Here is a 26,071-nt window from a genome sequence, read left to right on the forward strand (position 1 = left end):
TCTCCACTTTCAGAAAGACCATGAGATGTGTGATGACTTTGTATACGTATGTGTGTGACAACTGGAGCTAACCGTACTCAAAATCTAGGCTACTAGAAGCTGCTGTCGGGGAAGATAATACTTAGTCTTTCAGGTACTGAGGGAAAAAGGAGGGTGTCATAACTTCCCTTAGATTAAAAACAGAACTACAGTTATGGATAAAGAGGACATTTTCTAGGTCTGCTCTTGGGGTGGGGTCATGCTCTTAACCCTTTCCAGCAGACAGGCACTGGGCAGCCTGGTGGGTAGTGCCTTTGATGACAGCTTTATAGAGAAGTATGGCTGTTGTGCTTCAGGGAGCTGGTGCTGGAGTTAGGTCTCTCAGTGGTGGAGTTGTAGAGCGGCAGTCCATGTCTCAGAAAGTGCTTCCTAGCGGCCTTCTGAGAGCTGCTCCTCACAGAAGACAGCCTTCACAGCCTCCACACACTGTCCCTTCTCCTCCTAACATTGACAGCACCACCTTGCTCCAAAAGCAAGAGAGCAGCCTCATATCCTGTCTTTGCAAAGCCCCACAGAGAGAAGCATAAACTCTAAGCTGTTTGTGTCTGATGCTGGTCCTCTGGCCATTTTTCTAACCTTATAGTTTGGGGGATATCAGAGAAGTTGTCTTTATGTGCCTATCATTAACTGAGTTTTTCTTCCAAAGATTCTGGACCCCTTACAGAAGTTGATACGGTAAGGAAGGACTCACTTTCACAGGATTATCCACTAGCCAACTGAACTGAGTGTGGACCACATCTACTTCCTTCTCCATATTACACCTAGGGCACACGTGGTCCTGGGATGTAACTCTATCACCTGTTAGAAGCATTCACAGACTCATAGCAGGCATAACAATGATGACTGTTCAGACAAGTTCCCCAAGGATTGCATGTAGGGACTGTGGAGCATCAAAGCTTTGAGAGGTAGAGGTATTTGCAGGAAATGTCCTAGGAGTTTGGAAACTGTGTGCCAATTGCACTCATAAAGGATGGTGGTTAGATCTGCTCTGTCTAATCCTGGAGATTAGATTTAAAGATTTATTTATTATTATGTCTAAGTACCCTGTAGCTGTCTTCAGACGCACCAGAAGAGGGCATCAGATCTCATTACGGATGGTTGTGAGCCACCATGTGGTTGCTGGGATTTGAACTCGGGATCTTCAGAAAAGCAGTCAGTGCTCTTAACTGCTGAGCCATCTCTCCAGTCCCAACATGAGTCCTTTCTGACAGGCACGTCTGTTTATGCTATCACAACTGCAGTGGCTAATAAAAGTGACTAGCATCAATGGGTGTTGGTAAGTACTGTATGAATATGTCTAGTTAAAGCCAATGTGAGGGACCAGGAGAGAGGTTATAGCGAATGCATGAGAAATGCTTTGCTTTAAAATGTCTTGGGAGCCACAACCTCTGAGCATGGTTTGCAGGTTGCACAGGATGGTGCCAGGGGTGCTTTGGTCAAGGATACCTGCCTAAGAGGTGACCTAGGCACAATGCCCCGTCTGCCTTATTCTAATTCTGACCAATGTCCAATACCAGCTAACAATCACTCTAGAGGGTGCCAAACGTTTCGCTGGTGCTTGGAAAAGTCCTGATTAGGGAGTCTGGACCATCCTATCATACGGCAGATTATATTTTTATTTTAGAAGTACAAGGTGTGTGACCCTGTCTGAAAATGTACCACCTGCCCTGAAGAAGCCTGGTCTTAGGCATCCTAATCAGGTCCTGCTGACCACCTCAGAGAAGCTAACCCAGGCTCAGGCATCTGCTCCAGGGGAGCTAATCTGTCTTAATTCAATCTGACAGAAATGATTGAGCACCTCCTCTGGGCCAAGGACAGTGATCAGTGGCTGGGGACAAGAAATGCATATGAAGTTGTCTCTGCCTTCAGGAACTCACAGACAGGGACAGTGGTCTTCTGGGTCAGCCTTGTTTCAGTGAGAACTGTCCTGAATCCTGGACAAGTGTGGAAGGGCTGCTCTTGCCAACAGTCACCCCTCATTCTAGCCACACTATCCATCCATCCCCCTCTCCTTCTGGTGTGTGGGTCCAATCTACATCTGAGATACCACCATGCTATTAGCCCTCTGAGTACAGAGGCAGGGGGCAGGCATCCTTCCTTCCTTCAGCTTCTGCTTGGCCCATGGTACACAAAAGCATCTATATCATTTTCTGCTTCCCACACCGACACTGTTATTAATGGTAAAAAGGCCCATCCCACGAAACCATTGGCAGCTCTTTTATCCCGAGGAGTCAAGGAGTTCTTTATTACAGTTTATTAAACCATTAGGAAAGCCCCGTGTGCACATAGGTGGCTTGGCAGGAAGAGAGCTGTTGGGGCTTTCTGAAGCTGGCCAGCTCCAGGGAGGAACAGTGCCAGGTTTGGGGTGGGGGGAATGGCCGAGCCCCAGAAAGAAAGATTTCTGCCAACTGCTTGTCTAAAGGCTTAAGCCACAATATATCCTTTACACACAGCTCATAATTATCTTCTCCTTGCCTAAGCTTTATGTTCCAATGGGATTCCACCCACATTGGGACATCACTTGTCTCCAGAGCTTGGCAACCAGAGTATCTGGGGATGGTCCAGGGATAGGAAGGGGCTAATATGATCAAGTCCTTTGCCTTTGTGCATTTCCAATAAGCAACTGGAGATGTTTCAGTCCCTAGACTTTTCCCCATTCACCACGGTGAGGTTCATGGTTGCAAGATAGCATACCTGATCCATGTATGTGTAGGAAATGCTATTTCGGGATCCATTTTCTGGAAGACTTTCCTGGATCAAAGGGAAAACAGTCATATTAAATTTCTGGGAAAGAGGCCACTCATCTGGTACAACCTTGTTTTAGTAAGAGCTGGCCTGACTGAAGGATGCCTGAATCCAAGACAACAGATTCACCTGGTAGTTGCAGGACTGAGGTAAAGGAAATCAAACTTTAAAGGAGGTTGAAAACTAAAGTTTGTTAGAAAGAAGATACTTGGGTTCGGTCTGGTATTGGAGGACTGGACTTCTGCCCCACCTCTTAGAGCTTCCAATAGCCTATCATATTGTCTCCATTTTCCATAGCCAATAGTAAGACCAGGAAGGAGGAAGACGCTCTTGGGGGATGTGACATAGCTAACAAAGATGGCACGCAAGATCTGCACACTTACCTTGAGGGCTCTGAGGTTGAAATTGCTGCTTGGATCCCTAGAAAACCAGAGGGACAGCATGACGAAAATGACCCACACTGTATTCCCAGAGGTCTACCTGTGAAGGACACTCAATAACAAATAACATCTCCCACAAGGATGAGAAGAAGGTCGCCATGGCAACAGACGCCCAATGATCATATGCTCACTTGGGGTGGGCATAGTCTGGGATTCTCACCATTGACTTGTTCATACTGAGATGCACATGGGTGCCAGGATACAGATGACCTTTGACTCATGGTCTGTCTTGAATTGGCAGACCCTTACATATCCACTGTATTTATATAGATCTCTATGACTATAGTAACACCTACCTCAGGCTCAGAGGGACAGGATCTGTAGATATAACCTATGACTTAACATTATTCAAGGTCCTCTAGAATCGAGGCCTGTTTTCAGGTCAGGCCATCTTCCTGGTCTACCCTGCATTCTGGCCATATTTCAAATGAATGAATGTAACACACAGTATGATTTTTCTGTACACACAACTGACAGCGCTTATTCAGTAAGCCCAAGGCTGCACTATGTCCTTGTTTCTTCTTAGGCTCTTTTTTCCCACATGTATGGTCTTCTCCTTGAAGTTAATAATTTCTGTTTGCCTTCAAGGACCAGCTCAAGTGCTGTTTACTCCGAGAAGCCATTCCTAATCCCTGTGGTCAGAAGCCATCCCTTGACTCAGTCCTTTTGTATGATTTTTACATTGCTGTTGAGGTCAAGTTTTTAGTTCATGGGCTTTCTCATTTCCCATTTTGGTTGGCATCTCAAGAGCAAGACTCATCTTGTGTCCCTGGCATACTGTGTGCTAACACACAATGCACAGAGCACTGCTCACAAAGGCACACTGAAGTAGACAAATCACTCAAGACCCCAGTGCTTCTATACCTGTGCTTGTCTGGCATTTTGAGGAATATTCGGAGTAGGAATTCCACTTCTTTTCCGTTTGCTGTGGTAACCACTACATAGGTACCAGGATTCAGGTGGAAGGACTTTGTGAAGTTGCACTTGGACACATACTTTGTGCCTTGGGCAGCACTTCTAAATGGGGAGAAAAATGCAGGAGGCAATCTTCCCTGGACATTCTGGAACTAGAAGAAATGAGATTATTATGAGAAAGCCCCTTCTATACCACTAGGACAGGAAATTCCCTTCTATGCCCTTCTCTGCTCACCGGAACAGCATTATAAGCTCCGGAAAAGGACATAGTGCTGACTCAGATTCAAAATTTAAAATACCACGTCCCCCCCCCCCCCACACACACACAACAGTATCTTATCTGCCAGGTGTGTCCCACCCTGCCCGTTATCTGTGGCCACGTGAGTCCCAGCTATGGATGTGGCCTGACACATTTGTAGATGACAAAATCATGTTGCAATGTCAGAAGGCTGGAGTTGGCAGACTCTAGACACTACAGTGGATGCGCAAAAATTTGACAGGTGATTTTATCTCACTAATCTAATAGCATCCTGGGGTTCTTGTTTTCTCTCTTATTTATGCACAAACAAGACATGGGGACTAGTGACATTGTTCCAGTGTTGAATTTCTTCTGGCGTCCCCAAAGCTATGTCTCCACTAAACCTTTAATCATATGCTGCCATACAACTGCAGGGTTGAATTTTCTCCTCTCCCTCGCTTTCATCTCCCCAGCAAGAGCCCCGGGATTCCTTCTCATTGGAAAATAATGGGTCTCAATCATTTTCCCTTTTATTTCAAATTTTCTTACAGATAAAACAATAAATATAACGCATTTCCTATTACCAGATGTCACATACATATTATATAATAAAAACCCCTTACTAAACAAATTTTCCTACTACATATGAGCATGGCGATTCCATTTAGAATGGTTATGCAGCATGAAATGGTTATTGATAGGCTCTGCCTTGGGGGAAGAACAGGGGCAATGGGGAAGTTTCTATCAGGAGATAGCAATGAGACTTAGGCAAGGACTAGGCCACTGTCCTGGGAGTACAGCAGAGGGCAAATGGGACCCCCCACTGCAGTTCTGCTTCTTTCAAAAGCAGCCACTGTGGACTGGGGACCTGGTTTGCTTGTGTCCTTTTGACAGCAGTAATGGATGTTAGGGCTGGTTCTTTTCCAAAAGAGCAGCTATGCCCTCTGGCACTAGGTATAAATGTGTGTGCAGAGGTGTGTGAACAGCCTTCCTCCTACAAGCTAAGTTCGATGGCCCTACTTACCTGCTGCTCCCCACCCCCATCACCCTCCCCCCCTTTTAAAGCCCTGTTCAGAGTGGGCTTGCTCAGTGACAGTGAGCACTGTGACCAGGGAGTGAAAGGAGACCTTGGCCCGGGACTTAGAGGGGCTGCATCATGCAGATTCAGGGCCACGCAGCTACAGAGCTGACCCTGTAGTCCCTCTAATGGTAGAGTTTTTGCCCTCTTCTGGCTCAGATCCCCGCTGTGTTGTGTTCTCCAGCTCAGAGAACTGGATTGGATCCATCCCACTCATTTGAGAGCTTCCCTTAGAGCCCTTCTAAGTTTTCTTCTGATGGTGGGGGTACCAGGGACCTAAGCAGATTCTAAGTCCCAGCTTTGTGGCTGAGTCATGACTAAGGGACAGACCTCTTTGCTGCCCACTTTCCGTATGGAGTTTTGAGTCCTTCTGCTCTTGGATTGGCTACTCTAGACATTGTCTATTTCTTGGGGCCTTGTAGTAGTAGCTTTGGGGTTGGGCACTGTTACCATCTGCTGGCTATGACCACATCCTGTACTTTCTCCATACACTGTATTTTCCTCTTGGCAGTAGAGGAAGGTACTCAGAGTTCATAGACATTGCAAGGCCAGGTCTGTGCCTGTGAGGTCAGACCCTCTGAACTCCATTGTCCCTTTCCATCCTTCCTTAGAGTCTTCAGACTTTTTTTCTCTAATCGATACTTGATCAGGTCAGGTCAGGTTATTGGATTAAAATAAAAAAGATATCTATTTGCTTATGAGAAGAGGTAGGGGTATGCCTTGAAGCTGTATGAAGCCTGTGAGCACCAGCTTATGGTAGTTTGGGGACTAATTCAAGCATCTGAAGGTCCTTCCTATTTACTCTGTACTATTACCCTCATCTTCAGTGCATGGGAACCAGCTGGACCAAGCTTCTCTATGAGAACCAAATGCATCAGGGTGCTTTTACAGTTGCAGCACCCTGCAACTTGGATATTAAAGAGAGAATCCTGCGAGGTCCAACCATATAACCAAGATGCCAAACCCTCCATGCCAAATCCCAGTTTGTTGATCTCTTTAGAGACACTAAGATGACTGCTGATTCAAGATGCAGCAAGAATGGATTTGTAGACCTGGGTAGGTGGGTAGGTTCAACAGTTGGACAAGATATAATGGTTTACCAAAGGGCAGCGTCAGAGGTGTGAGAAGTCAATGAAGACATCAGTGAGACATACCTGGGGCACCTGTGGAAGACAGAGAAAAAGGCTCAGGAAGCAGGCACAACAGAAAGACAACTGGGTCTCCCATCATACCTCAGGGCCCATGCTATTTCTTCTGTGGTCAGCCTGTCTGGCACACAGAGCAGGTGCTGGGAGTGGGGGCACATTCTTCATTTATTGTGCAAAGTTGTAGAAAAGGAAAGCTATCCTGTTGTAGGGAGCAGCCAAAGGGAGAAAACTAAAGGAGGGAGATTATCTAAGACTGGGTACTGTCCCCTCTCTGTCTTCGTGGTTATTGTTCATAGCTATGATGGTGATATAGGAGGAAATGGGAGGACATGACAGGACCAGAGAGAAGACATAATCTCAGTCAAGGGCAGATTTCCCAAAGTCGAGAGCAAATGCTGTAATATGGAGAGCACCAATGACAAGACAGCCTCTCTGATCTCCTTAGACAACGGTAAACATATAGGAGTTTGTTCTATGGATACCCATAACCTTGTGGAGAATGTATGTGTACATATGAATGGGGGAACATCTATGTTCCTCTCTTTCCACCTAGTGGAAGGACACAGTTCTATCTTTATGGCCCTCTGCAATGTTTAGAGTCCTTCGGTGTGATGATATACAGGGTATTCACTACAGTCCTTTGAACGGGTGCTCCAGTACTATTCCATATGTGTGGAAATGAAGGCTAGGGAGGAACAGGGCAAGCTGTGTTGCTTCCTTTGCAGTGATGCCCCACTCCCCACCAGGAGTGAGCCTTCCCTGTTAGCCTGGGTTCTGATTCTTTTCTACTGTGAGCTGAGGTCCTGTAATGCAGACCAACCACTTGGTGGGTGTGATCAGACATTTTAGTCATGGATACTGAGAGTGAGGTGTCAAACTTTGGCCTGTGTGGGAACCTCTAGGGAATGGGGACAGAAGAGCATGTCCTCTCATCCCTTTTTATCTGTCCTGGCCTTTTCTTGCCTGTTCACACACCACTGGTATCTGACAGAACAGTGTGCCCACAGCTTCTGGGGAGTTGCAGGCTCCCACTAAGCTTGGAGCCCCATTTCAGCTGCATCAGCATTACAATTGCTCACCCCTAGGGAGTCCCATAAGCCTGGATGCTGGCAAACTCACTGTTTGTTTCTGGCTGGAATACAAAAAGAACCGAAACATCTTTTTAAGAGAAAACATTAAAAATTTTGTTTATGTGTGTTTGCCAGCATATACAGTTATATACCAAGTGCATGCCCAGTGCCCAAAAGGAATAAAGCATTGAAAACCATGAAACTAGAACTATAGAAAGTTGCAAGCTACTATGTGGGTACTAGCAACCCAACCTAGGTTCTCTACAAGAGCAGTAAGCACTCTTAACCACTGAGCAACCTTTCCAGTCCCCCAAGTATCTTATAATGAGATCTAGATTGGTCATTGGCATTTGACTCAATCAGGGTCCTAGAAGGACGAATGTGATCACAGGAAGTCTGAGGAAGCCTCTGGTCTGAGGGGCAGCTGAGAAATAATTTATCTCTGTACAAAGGAGAGAAGGAAGCTTGGAGAAATGTTAGAAAGAGAGTTGATTACAACCTCACTGTAGTTCCTGAACGATAAGCATGTTTGTCCTTTGATTGTGGGTGGGGTCATCTAGAAAATGAAGCTCAAAAGGTAGGTAGAAGCTGTACAAGGTGGCTCCACAGCTAGACCTGACCCTACAGACTGGCCTATATGGCTATGTCTGGGCTCAAAGATTTGCTGTAAGTTTTTGCGTGTTCATTTCTACCTCTTTTGTGGAGTTACTAGTCAAGCATGGGTGTGACTGGGTATGTGTGTATGGCAAGGTGTCTGGAATGGAGGTAAAAGGTACACTCCAGTGAAAACACCCACGTCACAAGTCTTTGCCTTCAGCATCCAAGGGCTGAAGACCGGAATATTTGGATTCCTTAACTACTGCGGTAGAAACCTGTGAGTTTCCTCCCACCAGCATGGAGGCAGGTGCTGGGTGGCAACTCAAATGACAGCTGTCCATTATTGCATCCTTAGATGATGTTCTTTGATAGTCTAGGCAGGCCTGAGACAACTCAAAAGCATTGTGTTGAATCCCAATAGTCTCTTCTGTTGGAGCCTTGACTCTTGAAGAATTCAGTAAAAGATGTAGGAATAAGTAAGGGTGAACTATGTTAAGTGAGTAGAACCCAATGGGCTCTCATTCCAGAGCCCAAGTCCTTGATTCTCCTGTTGCTCTGGGTACCATGAGAAAGGGAAGTATCTAAGCCCTGATGAGAACTGTGGGCCTGGGCCTACAGGTTCTGGGATTAAGCTCTACCCATCACCATAGCAGTTGGGAAGATATTTCCTTTTCTCTGAGCTTTGGATTTCGTATCTATAAAAGTGGGGATAACCATAGTCTTGAGACACTAGATGAAAACATGCTTGTGACTCTACTGTGCCACTTCCATGAAGCCTCCTCACTAGCAAGAGCCACAACTGTGGGCAGGACAGTTGCCCCATGAGCAGAGGAGGTAGGGAACTTGTCTGGCCACAAATGGGCTGAGACCAATGCCTTTGTAATTTGCTTTGTCCCAGTGAGCAACAGAAGTTGTTCTGGGATGGTAAGTCCATCTCTAGTCTATAGGCTAGACTAGAGTGTGTCAATAGGCTTTTGAGCTGTGTGACAGGTGCATCTGACTGCAGGCCTCAGGAGCATCTGGTGGCCAGTCTCAGCTTCACCATGAACGCTGGCATGCCATTTCACACACCTGCGTGCCAGTTTCTTCAACTCTAATGTAAGAAGAGGGAACTACTCAGGGATTCATAGTCTTATTTGTATAACAAGGCTATGGGATGGATGAAATGAGAATCACTCAGTCTGCCTCTGGGATGCTTTGAATTTCTTAGGAGAAGAGACAGGAGAGCCATTAGATTTTATTTGTAGTTTTTTCCCCTCTTTTAAATGGTAGGTTTTTTAAAAAAATAGTTTCTTAGTTAATTATTTCATGGTATGTGTATGTGCTAGCATTGGGGGAAGTGAGGGAGCTGGTTGGCAGTCAATAGAGTACAGGAATCTGGGCTGAAGGGAAAACCCAGTTTTGGATGAACAGCCAAACAGGTCTTCTATGTCAACCACTGAGCTGTATCTGGGCTTTGGTCTAGAGCCTAGACCCTAGACATAAGAGGAAAAAAAATTCACCAATTGAATTTAAATGTGTGTGTGTCTTAAGCTTTTCTTCAAATTTTTATTAATGATCTTCAAAAATGACCCAGGTAGGCAGTCTCTGAGGAACTTGTTAAAATGCAAACTGATAGACTCTGCATGTAAAATTCTCTGATTCAGGGGCTATGGAGCTGCTCAAAGAATCTGCATAATTATAGAATCTTAGACTTGAATGCTTCTTGAGACCCAGACAGTAGCTTGTGAAGCACACCTGGAAAAGCTATACCATCCAAGTGGCAGAGGTAAGGGACAGCTGCCACTTAAAACATGGTCAAGAGGCTGGAGGGATGACTCGGGGTTGAGAACAAACGCTGCTCTTGCCGAGTTCTGTCCCCAGCACCTGCATAGTGCAGCTCTCAACTGCCCATAAGGCTAGCTCAAGAGGGATCCAACCCTCCTCTAGACTCCATGAGCACCCACACTCACATGTGCATGTACCTACACATAGATAAATCAATAACTAAGAATAAATATAAAAATAGTCAAGTCTGATCCTTAAGACATTAGAGCTGGACATATCAATGCCTTTGGGATTTTTATTACTAAATCTTCCAGTTTGGCCAGTGTCTCTACCTAGCCCAAAGTGTACACAGCATCTACAAAGAACAAAAGCCAAAGCACAATGCTTACCTTGAATACCTGGAACTGTAGTGGAAATCTCTCCTCTTCTGTATTCAGGCTTTGTGGCATGATTGTGAAGGCCACCACGACATTATTCCCAGCAGTGTGCTCTTGAACACTAAAGACATACTGCATATCCCTCCCATGTCCTCCTGGAAAGGAAAGAGCTATTACTGGAGCTCAGAACACCCCTAGGGCCCCCAGGACACTGCTTATGGGGTTGAGTTTAAACTCTGTTTGGAAAGCTAAGGCCCAGGCTGCCACAGACATAGTCAGAAGCTATGAAATATGTTCTTTACATTTGAAGCCTCAGTCTCTTCCTCTTAAAAACAGAGAAGGTAGTATTAGGGTTAGTTGAGCAAATGTGTCTCCTAAACTATAAATTCAGCCCCATTCCTCCCTCTCTCTCTCTCTCTCTCTCTCTCTCTCTCTCTCTCTCTCTCTGTGTGTGTGTGTGTATCCAGGTGTGTGTACACATGTTTGTGGAGGCCAGAGGCCAACCTCAAGTTTTCATTCTCCATGTTCTGCCCAGTGTTTTATGTTGTGTTGTGTTGTGTTGTGTTGTGTTGTGTTGAGACATAGAGAATCTCACTGGCCTAGGACTTGCCAGCAGTCTAGGCTGGCTGGCTAGTGAGCCCCAGGAATCTATCTTTCCTCAGCACTGGGATTGTAAGAGCCCATCACCATGGTCTAGGGCTAGTTAGTAACAGTACAGGATCCCCAAATGTGCATGAACTTATTGTCCTGGCAATAAATAAACATTAGAGCCTTGAATGGCATCAATCACCAAGCATCAGAGAAGACAGGAGGAAATAGGTGGTCGGCTGGTCATGTGCACTGCTCTTATGTCTCAGTACACTTATCCCAGCTGAAGCAAGAGTCAAGCTCACATGGAAACTATTAGACTCAACTGCGTAAAGTGGTGCAGGAAAGCCAGGCTATAGATGAGTGGATAGTCTTCAAAAGGCCTGGGTCACAACAGATGAGCTCTGAAAGGTGAGTAGGGAGACAGAGAAGACCATCACGGTCATGGCCTTTCTCTGAGTACTGAAGTAGATGATGATTAGAATGTCCTCAGCAGCATATAGCAGGCACTCAATTGATTATTCCTTCCTTCTCCTCCTTGTAAAGGTGTTCCTATAAACGGCCTTGCTGTGTAAGCCGAACTAGTTCACTGATTCTCATGATGTCCAAGGAAAGGGGCTTCGTAGTGTAGTCAGGCAGGCACTGCTTGGGGGAGCCGAATAAGAATGGACTTAGCAGTTTTGTATAGTCCACTCCTGGCCTCCTTGGTGACAAGGCTCTCTGAGTAACAGAGTGATCTCAAGAGCCCGGAGAACAGAAGGAAGCACACCTTAAGGTCTAGGGTCATTGAAGGAAATCTTTCTGGACAAGCAGGTGTGAATATATATTCTCCCTCACACACACATATATATGTTTTTTTACAGCCAGTTTTATGGAGAATTTGCTAGCTCACTTGGACTCTATGCAACAGGAAGCAGCTTAAACAGGGAGCAGGTTAGACAGCAAAGGGTCATGAGAGAGCTTCCTACCTCTGCTATCTTATGAGCAGGACAGCATTATTCACCCCGTATATGGGTGGTGCTCTGCAGCATCAAGGGGGTAAGAAGGGGTTGCAGTTTATATTGTTTACAGCTGTGGAGGTTGAAGACAGAAAATAGTTTCACTCCCTAACAACAAGATAGTGTATGGAAATGACAATGTAAAGTCAATGAGTCTTTGACTTCCTTTCCCATGCACTTTCCACAACCTTTCCTCCTGTCTTGGATGTTTACTGGAGAGCCAGCTCTCCACCTTGGATATGGGTGAAGCTGACTGGCAGGATCCGCTGGATGCCAGGAACAGTGATTTTCCCACCCACCCCCATTAGCAGCCATCATGCTTCAAGGGTAGTTGCCTCTTGAGGCTAACTCCTTTGCTCTCGCATCAGGCCAGTGGTCTAACCAGACACAAGAGTCAGAGAAAAGTTGGGATAGAGCCAGGGCTGACAGGTACAGGCCTGGCAGAATGAGCACCTGCTCTGTTTCTTGAGATCACTTGGTTTGTAAACCTCATTTGTCGCCAGCTCTCATTGGGTGTGACTCCATGATCCATGGTGATCGGGATCTGGTTACATATGAACAGGCAGGAGAAGTTCTCCTGGAAATCTTGACAGGACATCCTGTGGAAAACAGACACACAGCCCAAGTCACTTCCGGCCGTGTCCTCAGTTCCAGCTTCCCACCACTTCCCTACATCTGTCCAATCAGAGGAAGTCCCCATGTGTGACTTACCATAGGCTTTCCCAAAGACCAAAGTCTTATCTCTGGCACCTTCAGTGTCATGCCTTTTCGCCCTGAGACTACCCTCCAATGCTGGAGAGGACAGTAGCAGATACAAGACTGGGTGTTGTGTGTCACCTGGCGAAACTACTTTCCAAACCCATTAATCCAACCAAGTCCTTTTAGGGTCAGTGGGACAAAGGCCAGGTTCTCTCTGCTCTTAGTCCTTCGAACTGTTAGCAAGCAATCTTGCCTTTGCTCATTGCAAACTTATTGCTGAGGTCTTTAAAGAAACACATGGATGCCACAGTGAAAACCTAGCCTTTTGCTAGGATTAACCTAGAGATATTGAGGAAGATTTGCCCTTCTAATTGACATTTGTCTCTCTGATTCTGAGTAACTCAGACCCAGACTTTCTTTCCGTATCTCACTTATGCTAAATGTCTTCTTTTAAAAATGATTTGAATTTGTTTTCATACAGTATATTTTGACTGTGTTCTCACTCCTCCTCCAGCTCCTCCCCGCCCACCTACCTCCACAACATTATGTCCCCAACACTATGTTCTTCCTCTTTCTTACACAAAAGATGAACACAACAAGAAGGGAAACCCGAAGCAGACAACTAAAAAACAAACAAATGAAAACAAAACAGAAAGCACACCCCAAAGTGGGGTTGATTTTATTCTGGTCTGCTACTTCTTGGCAAAGCGCTTACCCTGGCCTATGGACACTCCATTGGAGAAAACAGCTTTTGCTTAAGGGTGGGGCTTTGTGTCTGCGTCCTCTTCCCACTGCTGAGATTTTGTTTCGCTTGAACCTGTGCAGGTCTTGTGTGTGCTGTCATAGCCAAGCTCTCTCCAGTTCCCTTTCTTTCTCCTGTTCTCCAGGGAGAATCCAAGGTCCCAGCCACACTCGCTGTACAGATCTGTCCAGCTGCTTCCCATCCTTTTCATGGACACATGCTAAGTCTCGCTACCATGCATCACTAAGCCAACCAGAGGACCCAAGAAACGCCCATCTTCTGTAGGATGTGCACATAAGACATGGCACGTGCTTTCAAGACATGGAATGCTGAATAGCGTCTAATCAAGGACAATGATATTCCACCCAGGGCCAGGCTGGTAGATTCACTTTCAGTTACTCTGTTGCAGAGTGTTGTCAAAGCAAACTGTAGCTGCTGTGTCCCCAGATGATGGAAGACAGGGTTGACAATCATACCTCCAAATCCAAACTTCTGAGCAACTAGCCCTTCCCCTCCCTGGGCTTCCAGGAGAGCCCAGTCTCTCATCTCCAAGATAACCTTCACATCCAGAAGGGAGGCCATAACGCCTGCCACTCAAAGCTTTTGTGACTTGGTAAAGACTATAGGTTCCCTCTGTGTGGGTTTTTGCAACATTACTTTCCATCCTCGTGCAAGTTTAAGGAGCAGTTGGGATGGAGGGCTTGAGAAATAAATACTCCAAACATCCTTAAAGAAGGGTAATTACCAAAACTCGCCATCTTCCTTGTTCTCATACAGCTGGCTTTTCCGTGGGTCATGGGTTTCTCTCCACTCCTTGGACCTAGGTATGGATAGAGAACCAAGGGTGAGCTCTCCCACACCCCTGCCAGAGGCCATGGTGACCTCAAATGCCCCAACCACTTTTGCTACAATCTATAATTAGTTATATTTGAGAGAAAACCCTGATATCAAGCCTCCAGGATCTGCAGCATATCATAATGGATGATATTCTCCAGTTCCGTCAACTTCCCTGCTTAATAGCATGATTTTGTTCTTCTTTATGACCAAACAAAGCTCCATTATGTATACATGTCACATGTTGTTTACCAGCTTGTCTGTTGGCGGGTGCCTTGGCTGATCCCATACATTAACAATGGGGAAGGGGATGGAGGTCACAAGGGGTGATAAAGTGGGAGAACTATCAAAATACATGTTATACATGTATAAAGATGCCATTAATTTGAATAATTGATGTACACTAATAAAAACCATCTCCTATTCTTCCCCCTCCTGTCACCAAGCTCGAACACAAGCTTTTTGCTGTCTCAACCTTGACAGTACTAAATATTATTCACTTATTAACTCTACCTCCTAGGCCCCTCTCACAGATGGCCTGGGCCGACTCCTCCCTCTGTAACCGCAGTCCAGCCCACCTTCCCCCCCTTCATGGACAGCAGTTGGTCTCCCTGAGCATCGTTCTTCCCATTTTCTTCCCATCCTCCACCCTGCCACCAAAGCAGGTGCTTGGTCCTCTCCCTCCCTTGCTTACTGCCTGTTGGTAGCATCCAACTCCTCCCCACCCCCAAGGGAATTTCAAACTCCTCAGCTTCTGCCAACCTCCCCAGGTTTAACTGGGCTGCTCCTGCCCCACCCCTACCTGTGAACTTCCTGTTTCAGCCATTGCTCGAATATCTTCATTTCCTTAGAGAGGGTTACCGCCCCCCACCCCAACCCCACACATATGCCTGCTTGCTTTCACCATGATGCTCCTGTATCAGGAACACGCCTCTCAATGCTGACCTACTGTCCTCTCACCCTCCTCTTCACTCAAAGGGTACTCTGTATGAGAAGCCTGGCTCAAGCTCGCCGGCTTCACACTGAGACCTGGCTCTTCCTTTGGGCTTCCACAGATCTAGTGCTCTATGTCGATACTGTGCCCATTGCTTCTTATTTATCTTTTGAGACTCTAGTGCCTAGAGAGCAGTGGCCATCACAGGTATCCAACACACACTACTGCACCTACTCCATGCAATGATTTTTTTCCCTTTTGCTTAGCTAAACTAAACTCTAGAGAGGGTGTATTCCAGAAGCAAGTCCTGGGGTGAGCCGGAAAAAGAGACCCCTCTAGGCAAAGGGGAACAGCTGTTCCTCCTCCAGTTTGAGCTTCAAAGTAGCAGCAAGCACCACAGGCTATAGGCCCCAGAGGCACAAATGTTTAATGAGATCTTTCCCATAGAGGAACCTATATCACGAGCTCGGGTCACTTCCGTGTCAGGACAGCAAGGCAGAGACCACCACCCAGGCTTCCGGCTGCTGGCTGAGGCAGTCAGATGTGTTATTGTAAAATGGCAATTTTATAATTAAGCGATAATTACATTTTCTGCAGTGTGTAAGGGAAAATAAATGTAGTGTAAATCAATACGCTATTGATTCATGCGAGTTTGCCTTTAAGTGTGTGCGACTGAAATTTCAATTATGGCTGAGATTAGACCATGCGGCTCTCGCCATCCGTCTCCATTCCTAAGGAGTGGGGGAGAAATCGACCACCTGCATGGAGACGGTGATTGTGCGGGTTGCCACTGCTTCCTTCTAGCCTGGTTCTGGTGAGAGGGGCTGACCCTCTGCTCTCAGCAAAGGGGCTTCATCCTACAGGCCGGACACTGCTCTGCACGAACACTCCTGCTCAGAGGCTCCACTCATTCATGCTCTTTCCTGCTGGGTGTAAATCCGAGCTCCAGGACCACTCTTCCCATTCTCTTCCTCGGCTGCGGCCCAGCAGTTTCCTGGCTAGGGAGGGAGGGGAGTCCTACCTAGTGTCTCTTTTGAAACACACCCCGTGCCCTTGCAACAAGGACGTCTTCTGTTCATTGCCATCAGCCATGCGTTCCCTGAATATGCCCCACCCAGTATCTTTTCCTTCTCTGAGCTCTGATGTCCTTTTGTGGCCTTCACTGGTCGTGGAAGACACAAGGGAAATATTAACCATTTCCAGTGTATTGCCTCTGTTCACCCCAGGGAATGCCAATGGTCTGACTTGTGCTACTTCTGTGGGTCAATGAAAATATCCTTTGGGCCCACAGTAGGCAGCTTAGGGTGCTGGGCATGGTGAACTGGGGACAGCCAGAGGTTACTCAGAAACCATAAAGGATGAGCCAGGTTTGGGGGCACCGGTGTGCAATCTTAGCTCCCCCAGAGGCTGAGGTGAAAGGTCGGCAAGTTCAAGGGTAGCTTGGGCTACAGATTGAGTAAAGCTGAGGCTGAGCAATAAAGGAAGACCCTGCTCCACACAGACACTGAAGGGGGCTATAGTGAAGTGGTTAAGAGCTTGCCTGGCATGCACCAGTCCTGTGGTGTTTAATCCCCAGGATGTAAGGAAGAAGAAAAGACAGTAAGAATAAGGCAAGAGAGATGAAGAAGGGAAAGAATGAAGGTGATGTGCAGGCAGCCTTGGTGCATGGCTGCTTTTCATATTTCAGCTGGCTGCTTTTCCCCTTACCTGTTCCTCCTCCTCCCATCCTCTAGGTGGCATCTTAGAGGTTCCAGCCAGGCTTATTCTATAGGTCTCTCCTGATGTTCCTCTTCCTCTCTCCTCCCCTTCCCTCTCCAACTTCCATCCCTCTCCCCCTCATCCTCCATCGCACAACCCTTCATCTCACACTATTTGCTGAGTGCCTGCTAGTCCAGAGCCCACACTGAATCAGGGGGTCTTGCCTCAGCTTGGCCCAGGGAGTCCAGCTGGGGTGCTGGCAGCTGGTCCAGCAACACTGGCTGTCGGCATGTGCCTTCCAGAGCTCACTGCCTCACACTGTATTGATTTTCACTACTTGTTGGGGCCCGTTCTGTCTGTCTGACACACTGAATTTCCTTTCTGATCATGCTCCCACCCCCGCTGGTCATGAGGCTGCAGCCGCTGGGCTGTGATGCTTTTTACAGGTCTGCACAGATCCTGAGTAGAAACTGACAGGCCCAGTCCTACTGGTCACCAAGAGAAGCAAATAAAGTACTTCTGATTCTGTTCTTCTATTGTCTTCTCCCTCTCAGTCACCATGGCTCTGGTGACTGCCGTGGGAGGAAAAGAAGATAATGGGAGGGACAAAGACAAATATTGAATGTTTGTCTCATAAGCAGAAACTATGACAATATGTTTAATTGTTCACAACAGGTGGCCAGGCACCAGAGGTCAGGCTACGGCAGCTGAGAACAACCTTTCCAGAACCTGGGAGAAGTTGTGGAGTGGATACTCATCCATCAGGAGGTTGAAGACTTAGCTACCCAGCAGCCACCACCAGAAGCAAGGAGCTTGGCAGTGTAGGTACACCAAACCCAGGTCAGGGTCAAGGTTGAGCATCTGAGACTACTCAGGAAAAAAATCACCCAGGCCATTGTCTCAGCTCTACCTGGCATGAACCAACTCTGAGCTTATCCGGCGGCACCATCAGCATCCGAGTCCAAGGAATCCTGTCCACTAGGAAGGATGCTTTCATTCTCCAGCTGTCTCTTCCCAAGAGGAAACTTGGGTCCCATACTGCCTCCTACCCTCTTTGCTAATCTTGGGTACTCATGCGCCTCAAAGACTTTCAGAAGACAGACACAGGTTTTACCATTTGAGTATACATCAGAGCACACACCCAATCCAGTGTATATTTTGTGACACGTATATGATAGGTGCCTAATAGATGCCTGGAAAATGATACTCTGGGTGTCTACGTGCACCCAGAGCCATAACTAGTGATGAACTGGTCAGACCTGTGGTGAGGGCTGCAGTGGGCTGGCCAGAGCCTGCCCAGGTTCTCAGTGAAGAATCTCCACCTGCCCACGCTCCACTCATACCCATCTTTCCAGCGTCCTTTCCATTCTGTCTTGCCCCAGGGGTTCCAAAGGCGGATGATGTCTTCCCAACGCCCCTGGTACTGAATCTGTAAAGGAAGAACAGGAAGAGCAACAGTCATGGCTCTCTGGTGAAAGTGGACAGAGAGCTGAAATATGAACACAGCTGCTTTTACTAATTTAACTTCTGACCTCCTTTGGCTGTGGCCAGGAGAAAAATGAAAAGAAGAAGAAGAAGAAGAAGAAGAAGAAGAAGAAGAAGAAGAAGAAGAAGAAGAAGAAGAAGAAGAAGAAGAAGAAGAAGAAGAAGAGGAAGAAGAAGGAGGAGGAGGAGGAGGAGAAGTAGGAGGAGGAGGAGGAGTAGGAGGAGCAGGAGGAGGAGGAGCAGGAGGAGGAGGAGGAGGACAAGCAGGAGGAGGAGGAGGAGCAGGAAGAGGAAGAGGAGGAGGAGGAGGAGCAGGAGGAGGAGGAGGAGCAGGAGGAGGAGGAGGTGGAGGAGGAGGACGAGGACGAGGAGGAGGACGAGGAGGAGGATGAGGAGGAGAGAAGGAGAAGGAGGAGGAGGAGAAGGAGGAGGAGGAGGAGGAGGAGGAGGAGGAGGAGGTGGAGGAGGAGGAGAGAAGGAGAAGGAGGAGGAGGAGGAGGAGGAGGAGGAGGAGGAGGAGGAGGAGAAGAAGAAGAAGAAGAAGAAGAAGAAGAAGAAGAAGAAGAAGAAGAAGAAGAAGAAGAAGAAGAAGAAGAAGAAGAAGAAAATCAATGTCTCTCTTGCTGCCTGCATGGAGTTGGAATGAGAGAGGGAGAGAGAAAGGGAGGCAGGAGATGAAAAAGACCCTTGTTTTGCTCAGCCCCCAGCAGGTGCAGGGTAGCTCCATTTTGTTGGGTGCTGTCTCCTGGAAGTGGGTGAATTCAGATGTAACTGCAGATGCCTAGCTGGGGCTGCTGCATTTGTCTGTAGGGTAGGTGATAGCTTTGTGGTCCCCTGCCTCTTCTAATCTGTCACACAGAAGGCATCTCTTATCCCACCTGCCAGCCACCCACCTGGGACTGCAGTGCAGTCTTGTTGTGAGTGAGAGTGCCGATGTGAGGAAGATAGAGGCATCCTTGGAGCTAGGATAGTCAAGGCTAGCTCTTTTCATTCCACATCTTGCCTCTGGCCAGAGACCCCAGTCTATGAGAAGGTGGCCTCTAATAGCCTGAACTCCCTTCTTCTTGATCCCTGCCACCAACATGCAGGGTATCACTTGTAGGTAGATGGTAGGGCTATGGGAACATCAGAACAAAGAACAGCCAACCATCAGCCCAGTTCTGGGAGCTGGGAGCCCTCACCCTAGAGACGGGGACGGGAACATGATTGAGTTGTATCTGGGCTATTGATCCATGCTAATGCTGTCTAAGGAGATGGAAGACCTAGAGAAAGAGGGAGCTGCCCACCCACTCCATGTTAGAGGCAGCTGAAAAATCGAATGGCCTATTACTGGACAAGGAGAAACAGTGCAGACATCCCAGCCAGCTTTCTCTCAGTTCTCTGGGGTGAGTATTTCTCTAATCTATGCCTTTCAGAGGAAGAGACAGAATTATAGAGGTGAAGCAACTCTTGCAAGACCACCGAGTAAGCAAGTGGCAGGCAAAGGGAGAATTCCTTCCTAACTGATGTCAGTCCCTTAGGCCTAGGCTTTACATTTTGGAACTAGATATGGATAGACTCCTGTATGAGGCTGTATCCTTGGCCTCAGACATAACCCTTGAGTCCCGTGTTTAGGCCCATGTGGTCATTGACAGGTACAGCTCTGAAGAAGCAGCCTGGCACATAGCCTGGGCCTGGGCCTGGGCCTGGGCCTGGAAAAGGTCTTTTGTGTTTCTTTCTAGCTCTGCCCCATCTCTCACCAGGATGCATTAGAAGGTTTGCAGTATCTCCAGATGGCAGAGGCTCCTGGCACACACCTAGGCTCCCATCCTCTCTGACCTATCCCAAGCCCATCCTCAGCTGTCAGCACCTGCCGGCACTCACCAAGCAGGGGCATAAGAAACGGTTACCTGGTGTACTGCAGAGCTTAATGAGCCCCACTTGGTGCCCAGCAGAGTCAGGGGCTCAGTTGGGCATAGGGAGGAGATGTAGCCCGTGATTCAGAGGGCTTAGAGCAGGGCTAAATGAGGCATGCAGATAAACACTCACCCCTTGGCCCAGGGGAGTTGCCAACAGAGCTAGGTGCATAATAAAAAATGCCAATTTCATTTATCTTCCTGTCTGTGTCCTGCCTGGAGGAAGGCTGAGCAGATTAAAAAGCATGCTACATTTACAGGCTGGTTTAATCTTAGCACTTGTGGCTCTGAGTTATAGCCTTTTTGTTCCTGATGGGAAGGAAGTTTCTAACAAAGTCAAAGCCTTTATGAAAAGCCTGTGTGTCCTTTATGACGTTGCCCAATTGATAGCTAAGTTGGCTGTGGCCAAGGGTGTCGAGGTCATGTTCAAAGCTAAGGTCATGGGTAGGGGTAAAAATGGGGTGGTTCACAGCTTCACTGCTCTGACCATCCTCCTGACCTTGGTCAGCCTTCTCAGCAAAGGTGTCACGGGGCAAGATGTAGCCCAGATTATCAAGTCTAAACGGCAGCTCCTTGGATGTATTTTCTCTAATGAATACTAGTTCCATTGACTAATAATTGCTCTATGCCAGAAAAAGTGGTTTCATTGTTAATGATTGATTAAAACCAAGCAGCACCAATGCATGCCCTCTTAGAGCCTTTAAACTGTTAATGTACACTGCATCTGTAGGAGGCAGAGATGCTGAGATGCAGCCTCCAAGTGTATTAGTTTGCACAGGACATCTCCTGTAGGTATATTGTATGATGTGAGACCTGCTCAGAAAAGCAGGGCAGGGTAGACCACCAAGTGGTTTACAGGTCACATGGTCTTGACCAGCTGTCATCCCAGGTCAGGTACTCTGTTCAGGCCACTTTCATCCTAGCACATATGCCACTAACTATAGCTCTCTTTTTCCAGTTCTGTAGTCAAACATCAAAATCTTGTTAACATAGAAACTCAGCGTGGCTGAGTGATCAAAGTTGCCACATGAGATAAAATCTATTTGCAAACCTAAGACTTGTCCACATCTGGGATAGCAGGGCTAGAGGAATGGAATGTCTGCACATGGCCAGTGTGGTGCTAGTATTGACTGTTGGCATTGGCAATTCATAGAAGTGGTTGGGAGAGTAGAGTAGTGTCTGATGCACAGTTCGGTGGACTGGAGTCTGCAGCCTCTGCGAGCTTGCTCATGGAGATTCCTTCTAGAGCTCTCTCATATATTCTGTGATAGAAGAATAGCAATACCATCCTCTCAGGCCAAGGGCAAATGCGTTCCTTCATGCATGCAATTGCATCCATCCATTTGACAAGCATTTGTTAGATGCCCACTATCTTCAAGTATATTGATCCTGGTTTACCTGTTTGGAGGCAGGTAGGGGACAGAATAGTCTTCCATGCTGTGAACTAGGACACAAAACACCAGGGCAACTGGCTTTACTTTGATGGATGGGAGAGACAGATTGCACAGAAGAGATAGGACAGGTTGATAAGGCCACAGAGGACACTTAACACTCTGCATTCCCTAGTTCACAGGCACCTGTGAGATATCTGCCTTGAATTTTGATATCTCTTAGGGCACAGAAGCCATATTTGACCTCAAGAGTAGCAAGAAGTGCAGTAACGCTGAACGAGGTGGCACACACTTTTAATCCCAGCACTCAGGAGGCAGAGGCAGAGGCAGGCAGATTTCTGAGTTCGAGGCCAGCCTGGTCTACAAAGTGAGTTCCAGAACAGCCAGGGCTATACAGAGAAACCCTGTCTCAAAAAACAAACAAACAAAAAAACAAAAGAAGAAGAAGAAGAAGAAGAAGAAGAAGAAGAAGAAGAAGAAGAAGAAGAAGAAGAAGAAGAAGAAGAAGAAGAAGAAGAAGAAGAAGAAGAAGAAAAAGAAGAAGTGCAGTAACAGGGAATGCTGTGGGAAACCCTTGGGGGTGGATCAGGAAATATTGTCACTGCACAGATGTTTTGTGACTTCAGATGCCAACTGGGGAGACCAGGTGCCAGGCAGCTATCTCACAGGTCACTATCTTTTTGACCTTCAGAAAGATGCTTCTCCCATCAGCTCTTAGCTTCATCATTTCAGAATGGGGGAAGTTGGACTTTGGTAGTGTTTTCTAGATGTATCATATGTTATCCAGAAACCACACACATTTTCATTCATTTGTAGTCATTTCTGGTATAGACTGCACTTCTCCCCATGGAGCCAAGTAGCATCTGAAAAGATAGAAGCAGCCAGACTCCATCCAGCCTCCTTGGAGTCACTATGGCTAGAGGATTAAATGCAAGCCAATGGTGTGTGTCTGTGTGTGAGTGTGTGTGTGTGTGTGTGTGTGTGTGTGTGTGTGTGTGTAGGGGTGGATGTTTTTTCTCATTGTTGTCCACTATAGTGAGCAAAGACTGGCCCCTGGCCTCTTTCTTTTCCCAAGTTACAAGACAAGGGTAAAAAAATGTGTCTTGAATTTACAGGTAGAAGCCCCTACTCTGGATGTTAGAATTAACCATAAGCTCATATATTTGAATTATTGATCCCTAATTAGTGGAACTGTTTGAGAAGGATTAGGAGGTGCGCTCTCTCTCTCTCTCTCTCTCTCTCTCTCTCTCTCTCTCTCCCTCCCTCCCTCCCTCCCTCCCTCCCTCCCTCCCTCCCTCTCTCCCTCCCCTCACTATTGTCCCAGCACTATGCCTGTCTGATTCTGTTTCTCATCATGATGATCATGTTATAACTTTCTAAAACTAAGTACGCTTCAGTTAAACGCTTTCTTTTCTAGAGTGGCCTTGGTTGTGGCGTCTCTTCACAGTAATGGAACAGTGACTAAGACACCCACTGACCCAGAATCACCTGCTTACCCAAGAGAGAAATAAATGCTATCTTGTTTAAGCACCCGAAGTTTAGAGGATCTGTGTTCTATCAGTTTAGTTCATAGGTCACCAATAAAATGAGTTTCAGGATAAAGAGTCAATTGGGTGATTGATCCTAGCTCCCTATGGAGTGGATGCCATTCCATGATAACGTTACCGAGAGCAAGGCAGGGAGAAGGACCCCAGGCACCATAACTTTGGAGAAGGAATTGAGATTGCTAGTGGTGGAAGCTACGGTGGGGTGAGAGAAAGAAACACTTTTGTCAGTTACTGGGCTTGCTTCAGGCATCTGATTCTGGTTCCCGTGTAGAGGATCTCAGGGGACAGATGCCAGGCCAGCAGGCCAGCAGGCCAGCAGGCCAGCAGGCCAGCAGGCCAGCAGGCCAGCAGGCCAGTGTTACCTTCTCAGCTCCAGTCACTGTGTATGCGTGCTGGCTCACCAGTCCATTCTCCATCACTTTGGCCTCTTCTGTCAGCTGCAGAAAGGTAGAGCAGACAGAGTTCTTTGGAGACATTTTAAAAAATCCATTCAGACAGTAGCACAGCTGAATTAGTGAGTCGCCACCCAGGAGGAAAGGTGTGTGTGTGTGTGTGTGTGTGTGTGTGTGTGTGTGTGTGTGTGTGTGAGAGAGAGAGAGAGAGAGAGAGAGAGAGAGAGAGAGTATAACACTTCTTGTGAGTTATGAGTGGAGGCTATTAGGTGAGAGGTCTCAATAGTTCATGCTCAGGAGTTTCCTACCCCACTGACTATGAAACTCACAGTCTCTGAGGACATATGCTGTCTTGCTCATGACATAACCCATGTCAGCAGGATCTCCCCGCCCCAACGACCTCCCTCTGCAAGGAACGGTGTGACTTGGCCACAATGTTTAAGGGTACAGGAAGTATCATGTAGATGGGGAACCAGATGTTTTAGAATAGACTCAAGTAATTTGGACCTTACATGACCTATGAGACCTGCTACTTCTATGACTGGTGAGAATCAGAGCTCTTTATAAATATAAAGAAAACACAATAGAACTACTAGTAGCTATGGTTGCTTTCTCTAACACCTGTCAATCCTTCTGGTCACCCAGGGACACATGCTGCTCCTGGTCAGGAGGGAGCAATATCTGAGGATTTGGTGGTTAGCTGCATTCGGATTGTGCACAGTACCCTGAACTGTGTGACTCGGAAACTTCGCTTAGTTCTCATTTCCTTGTCTATGATATGTGTTTGGAATCCCTGCCTCAGAGAGAAGATACATATGGACACTTCTAGGAAGAAAAACCTGTTGGGTACCAAGGAAGCCCCCATCTACTCACCCCATTTTCGGTGGCACAGGCCACCATTGAGCCTGCTTGGATTGCGGTCTTCACTGTCGTCAGTAGGTCAAATGGAGAGGAGTGCAGGTTGATGATGGTGACCACTCCTCCTGTGAGGTCCACCAGGGCATCAGGAAGGTAGCCATAGTGTAATTGGGAATAGGAGCCAAGTAGCCTGTAGGGGAAGGGGGAGGTCAGGTTATCCCTGGAGCAAGAGCTTGTACATCAACCCTGTGCATGTTGCCTATTTGAGGGACTTCCCCATCTACAGGGGACCCATGGCCCTCTCAGGAGAAGAGAAGACCAAGGCCAGCTAGTCCTTAGAAAACATTGAATGCTATTTTGATAAGAATCTGCTTTGTTGCTCCCTCCTTGGTCTGAAAATACCGTAGGCAGCGGCATGTGCAAGACCACCTTAGGTACATACATGCTCGAAGCTAAAAAAGACCATATTCCTACCACCAAAGAACTCACAATTAACAAACCCAAGTCCAGCCTGGCAATGATCAGCCCTTGCTCTCACTCTGGGAAAACTAATGCAGAGCTCTTGCTTACAATATCCCTCTTCTTCATGGAAATTAGGAGGGAGAAAGCCTTTAGTGAAGTTGGCATAGGAAGAGATAAGTCTGGGCACGCATAACCTCAAACCTCTACCCTAGATACCTCTCCCACCCTCACAGCCTTTGGCCTTCTGCCTCTGTGCCTGCACCTCAGAAATACCTAGGCTCATTGCCCCAGCCTGGCTTTCTTCCTGCTTTTACTTCAGACCTCAACATTTGACACTGATCACCATCCCCTAGCTGTGTGGTGGCAGGACCTGGCTTAGCAACTCTGAGCATGTTTCGTGACCCCACTACACACTACCCAGATTCTATACTTGGCTCCTGCTCACCAGCTCTCAATACCTGGAAGGAAAGAGCTTTTTCTCAGGCTCCCTTTGTTTATTTGAGGAGCAGGGCATGTACATACACTGACTTAAGTAAGCATCATAAGCAAATATGGGTAGCATAGAGAAGGACCTCTGGCCATGGCCAACATCAGAAGGCACAACGGTCTGTGAGTCTCCTTCTCCCTGTTCCATATCTGTTTTGTCCTCTACCTCAGTGCTTGGTATCAGGACATAATCTCTTTAGAAGGAATTGTCAGTGATCACAGAAATCACACGATCTCGTGTCAGTGACCTCCTAGAGTATCTATTTGCTACAAGACCAGATAATTAATGATGGGAGACAGAAGACAAACTGATCCCAGTTTAGGTGTCCTCGACTCAGTTGAGGTTCATGCAGGTAAAGAGAATGTCAAGGGTATTTGTAGGAGGAAATACCAAACTGGAGAGGCTTTTAGAATCTGAAGATGGATGGATCTAGAAGAGTAGACAATTGGGCTGGGGAAAGGGCACCGGAACAATCACTGAAGCTGGGCCAGACTCTCAGTGTGGTGAATTGTAGGTACCTAAACTACAGCCATGGGATGGCAAGACATGGAGGAAAGAAGAAGGGGGTTGTGGGCAGTCTTCTGGATGTAGGAGCTGCTCTCCCCTCTCTCCCTGTCAGATCCCTGTGCAGCTGTCTCCCATTGGCA

General features: G+C 47.1%; 1 protein-coding gene across 4 annotated transcripts in view; it reads right to left on the minus strand.

The window, feature by feature from the left end:
* Window positions 1-26,071, minus strand: part of Capn13 (calpain 13) — a 92,926-nt gene that overhangs the window by 20,433 nt on the left and 46,422 nt on the right. For 3 of the 4 annotated variants that reach the window (XR_001782085.2, XM_017317548.2, NM_001033444.2), the window contains 10 exons: window positions 24,491-24,665; window positions 23,588-23,662; window positions 18,251-18,336; window positions 14,187-14,261; window positions 12,454-12,599; window positions 10,427-10,569; window positions 6,610-6,618; window positions 4,089-4,291; window positions 3,168-3,204; window positions 2,734-2,790 (listed from right to left, as the gene is read on the minus strand). Coding sequence is in view for 3 of the 4 variants with exons in the window: in XM_017317548.2 (XP_017173037.1) it covers window positions 2,734-2,790; window positions 3,168-3,204; window positions 4,089-4,291; window positions 6,610-6,618; window positions 10,427-10,569; window positions 12,454-12,599; window positions 14,187-14,261; window positions 18,251-18,336; window positions 23,588-23,662; window positions 24,491-24,665 (1,006 nt within the window). In the remaining variant the exon portion in view is untranslated. Of the gene's footprint in view, window positions 1-2,733; window positions 2,791-3,167; window positions 3,205-4,088; window positions 4,292-6,555; window positions 6,619-10,426; window positions 10,570-12,453; window positions 12,600-14,186; window positions 14,262-18,250; window positions 18,337-23,587; window positions 23,663-24,490; window positions 24,666-26,071 lie in introns of those variants that run through there. The other variant, XM_006524535.2, reaches the window with a different exon arrangement.

The sequence above is a fragment of the Mus musculus genome, chromosome 17 (genome assembly GCF_000001635.26).
Source record: "Mus musculus strain C57BL/6J chromosome 17, GRCm38.p6 C57BL/6J".
NCBI lineage: Eukaryota > Metazoa > Chordata > Mammalia > Rodentia > Muridae > Mus > Mus musculus.